Source organism: Mesocricetus auratus, unplaced genomic scaffold, assembly GCF_017639785.1.
Source record: "Mesocricetus auratus isolate SY011 unplaced genomic scaffold, BCM_Maur_2.0 Super-Scaffold_100010, whole genome shotgun sequence".
In the NCBI taxonomy this organism is placed as follows: domain Eukaryota; kingdom Metazoa; phylum Chordata; class Mammalia; order Rodentia; family Cricetidae; genus Mesocricetus; species Mesocricetus auratus.
Window position 1 is genome coordinate 51,064,959 of NW_024429194.1, and position 4,264 is coordinate 51,069,222.

Below are 4,264 nucleotides of genomic sequence, written 5' to 3' on the forward strand. Positions count from 1 at the left end.
CCTTGTTGACTCTCTGTCCCACTGCTGTGTTTGCTCTTCATCTAAACTAATGAGAGCTGCAGTCAGAGCCCTGTATTTTGGGATAAGATCACTTGAAACATCTTTCCCTCTTCATGCTGATGCCATGATTTTGCTATGCAATTGGCTTCATATATCTCAGATTTAGTTTTGATTTTAGAAATTGCCTTTGTAATTTACTTGTCTTGAACATAAACATATTTTTGTGAAAAAAGATGGGGAGGGGGAGACTATGATAAATATATTGTATGAATTTTTAAAAATGTACATTAATCAGAGTCTCATTTCCACCCCATCTGCCATACTTAATACCCCAGGGTTACTGTTTTCATTCATTTTGGCTTATATTGCTAGTGTTTCCTAACGTTTGCAGATATAACTAAATATATGTATATGTACAGCTATTTATTGCTACACACACACATAAATATCTAAGAATGTAAGTATATCAGGGCTGGAGAAAAAATACACACACACATGTACACACATACACACATATATGTATACATACATACATATGTATATACATATACATGTATATGTTTGACAGGGCTGGAGAGAGGGGGGTTTCAGAGTTCTGGTTAGATTAGGGAGAGATGGCTAACAACTGAACAGTTACTTATATCTGATGGAGAGGGAAAATTGTTTTCTTCCAATGGAGTGGCAATGGGTGTATCCAACACTCCAGGACAGGCCTCGTGTTCAGGAGTAGTTGACCAACACATAATGGACTCCACAGTTTTTTTCTGTGCTTCAATTTTGTTATAGTTTGGTGGTTTGTTTTATTTTTCTTCTTTTTGGGTAGTGTTTTATTTTGTTTTCTTGGCTTTGAAAGTTTTGTTGTTATACTGAGTTTTTGAGAAATTATTTAGTTGAGTGGGTAGGGAGAAAGGGAATCTGGCAATACTGTGGTAGGTGAAGAATATAACCAAAATATATTTAAATTTAAAAATTGTTTTAAATAATACAAAGTATAATGAAAAAGAAGGAAAAACAAGAAAGTGTCTTGAGGAATGAGATTTTGAAATCTTCTTCAGTAAGCAAGGGGCTAGCCAATCTTTTGCTCTACAGGGAACATTTCTGCATAGGACAGTAACTCTCTCGGCATAATGTTGTTCAGTGATCATCAGGGACTCAGAGTCATTCTGTGATGTCATAGCTACTTTTATGATGTCACCATTTACTTTCATCTGTGGGACTCCTGAGTGCCAATGTAAGCTGCAGAGCACAAAGCCATTCAGATGTCTTTGTAGGTAATGTAAAGTGTGCAGGAAATGGCAGAGGCACCTTCAGAAATTCTGGATGCTTCCCGTCATGACGTGTCAACTGATTCAGAGACCCCTTCCAGCCATCCTCTGTGTGATGACACAGGTCAGGGGGACTCAGATTTGTGGGCTATTATTGAGGAGAGTGCATTTCAGGTTCTGGCTCAGCGGTTCTTGATAAAGAGGTCATCTCATTCCCTCTGTGCCTCAGAGCCAGATGAGGACAGTAATTTATTCTCTATGACCTTTCCCAGAAAGCTTTGGAAAATAGTGGGAAGTGACAAATTTAAGTCTATTTGGTGGGACGAGGCTGGGACTTACATAGTGATCAATGAAGAACTCTTCAAAAAGGAAGTGTTGGAAAGAAAGGCCCCCTTTAGAATATTCGAAACTGATAGCATGAAAAGTTTGGTTCGTCAACTGAACCTGTATGGATTCAGGAAAATGAGACAGAATTTCCAGAGATCTGCTTCCCTCCCTGACTTTCTGGCTGAAGAAAAAGGAGTCTCTGCCTCATGTAAGTTACAGTTCTATCAGAATCCAAACTTTCTGCGTGACTGTCCCCATCTTATAGAAAGGATGAAGAGGAGAATCGGGATAAAGACAGCTTCTCGTGGGGCTGCTCCATCACCTCCAGAGATTAAGAACAAACACTTCAGCCCAGACTTGGACAACATGGATGACCACAGTTTGGGTGTAGCTGTCCAAACCAGAAAGAGGAATCTAGTGTCTAGCTCTAGCATTTCAAATGTATATCTGAGACAGAAATCTTCTACTGCCCAAGGAGATTCTGATACAATGGATGGGATCAGAAGGGACTTTTCTCTTGCAACATCGAGCTCCTTTAGACCACCTGAAAAAATCCTATCACATCGCCCCACTCCCTTAAATGAGGTGTCCCCTCTTCATATGGACTCACAGAGAATCTACACCCAAGCAAATGACAGCACTGTGAATTTTATTATAACCTCTATTCAAAACCACCGGGATGTATCCCACTTGTGGAATAGTTGTATTGAAATGCAGGCAGAGCCTTCTTTTCAACCTGGGTATCCTCATTTTTCATCCAGTTCATCTACTTATTCTGACTCAAAAGCAATCGGTGAACCCAAGTTACCAATATACAAGGAAAGGGTAGCATCCACTACCTTGGCATCAGCATTGAATCATCATCCATCTTCATGATGCTACCAGCTTTCCAATTACCAACAATCTACTTGATGGTTTATGAAAACATCCAGAATATCAGAGATTATAATTCATGTTGACAGTCATCTGGAGTATACCTGAAATCATCGCAATAGAACAATAAAACTCAATGTGCACCTTAAAAAAATAAGGCTACTGGCTGGTCTTCTAGAGCTCCTCAGTTTGGGTCTCAGCACCCACATGGCAGCTAGAAACTCTCTGTAACTCAGCTCCAGGCTATCCAATACCCTCTTCTGGATTCCATAGGCAGTATGTACATGTAGTGTGCGGACATACATGCAGGCAAAACATATGCATACACATAAAAATGAAATACCTGACTTAAAGAAGAATGTATATATGTGTACAAGTAAATATTGGTATCTCTCTGTATATCTGTGCATACATGTATAGACTATATACATATATAAACATAAATTGCATACTAAATGTGATATATTTACATGTGCTCACATAGCCACACAGAAATGTGTTTAGATCTTCTTTTCACTTTGCAAAATGCCAAAGCATTACCCATCTCAGCATATAGTCACATTCCTTTATAAATGTACAGAATGTACCATAGATCAATTAGCTTTGGTCAGTGAACCTAAGGCAGTTTCTAATATTTTTCTGTTGTAGAGAGTATTGCAGTAAATGTACTTGTAACCTTGATTTTTTTTCCTTTTGGCTTTAAGTTGTTTAAAGTCCTTAGAGTTCTATTTCCTGAATAATCCCCTTTTTCTAGAGGAAGGCTAATCACATTCCTTTCATGAAGAATTTGGGACTATTATATTTAGTCTAAATTTAAATTTATATCTTAACTTTGTGGTGGCTTCCACTTATAACCTTCCCTATATATTAAAGTATATAGGGTAAGGTCATACATACTATGTGACTTTTCTAAAGTCCAAAAATTTGGAGCATTGTATACTGTATTTGTCATTGATTATGAACATTCTTATCTGTAGTATTCTCATCATATGTTTTTGTGAGTCAAAGTGGATGCTGCCAGGCATTCTCTTGAATTGAGAAATTCAACTGAGAAAACAGTCATGAAATGTCTCTATGTATGGTGCTGTACAGGGTGTACAACTCTGAGCACTGTCTCCCATGATGCTCTGCTTTCTCTGGAGTTAGCCATGTTCCCCAGGCTAAGGTGATTTGCAATTTTGGAAATCAGGATTTTTGTCTGAAAAAAATGTGAGCCATAATTCCTACTTTGATTGTTTCACGGGACTCCTGGAAGAAGCAACTGCAGTGATGAATGTGAAGTAGCTTGCTAAAATATAAAGAGCCATAAAATCTATAGAATAGTTATTGTTATGGTTGTAGTATATGCTCTTAAGTGTTTCGCTATTATCTTCCCCAACAGACTCAGCTGTCTGAAAAGCTCGAGTGGAGTCATTGTTCCTTTGATATTTCCTCAAAGCAGCTGCTACAGAGGAACAGACATGGAATTTATGAAACTGTTTTACTGAGTCACATACCAAGGGTCTCAAACTCAAATTTCTATAGCGGATACACAGAGAACATCAGTAAGGTCATGGGAAGAAGGAGGAAGAAATTAGCCAAGCTGGAGAATGAATTCCAAGACTAAAGGTGTTCAAATGAATGTTCAGAAATATCACTGTAAAGAAAACAAACACTGGGCAAAGGTTGCATTCAGCACTCTGCTTACTCATTGTGAGATGGACTTTATAGTAATGTTCTGTTTGGGAAAGGAACCTCCTCCTCCTTACCCTGCATAACCTTAAAGATGTGGGTATTGACAACCAAACCACAGTCAAATC

General features: G+C 38.3%; 1 protein-coding gene across 1 annotated transcript; it reads left to right on the forward strand.

Moving 5' to 3' along the window:
• The first annotated feature begins 1,220 nt into the window (after nt 1-1,220).
• On the forward strand, nt 1,221-2,819 carry LOC101838350 (heat shock transcription factor, Y-linked-like). Its single transcript, XM_005080903.3, has one exon. It carries the CDS (start codon nt 1,293-1,295, stop codon nt 2,466-2,468), a length of 1,176 nt encoding a protein of 391 aa, XP_005080960.1. The 5' UTR covers nt 1,221-1,292; the 3' UTR covers nt 2,469-2,819.
• The last annotated feature ends 1,445 nt before the right edge of the window (nt 2,820-4,264 follow it).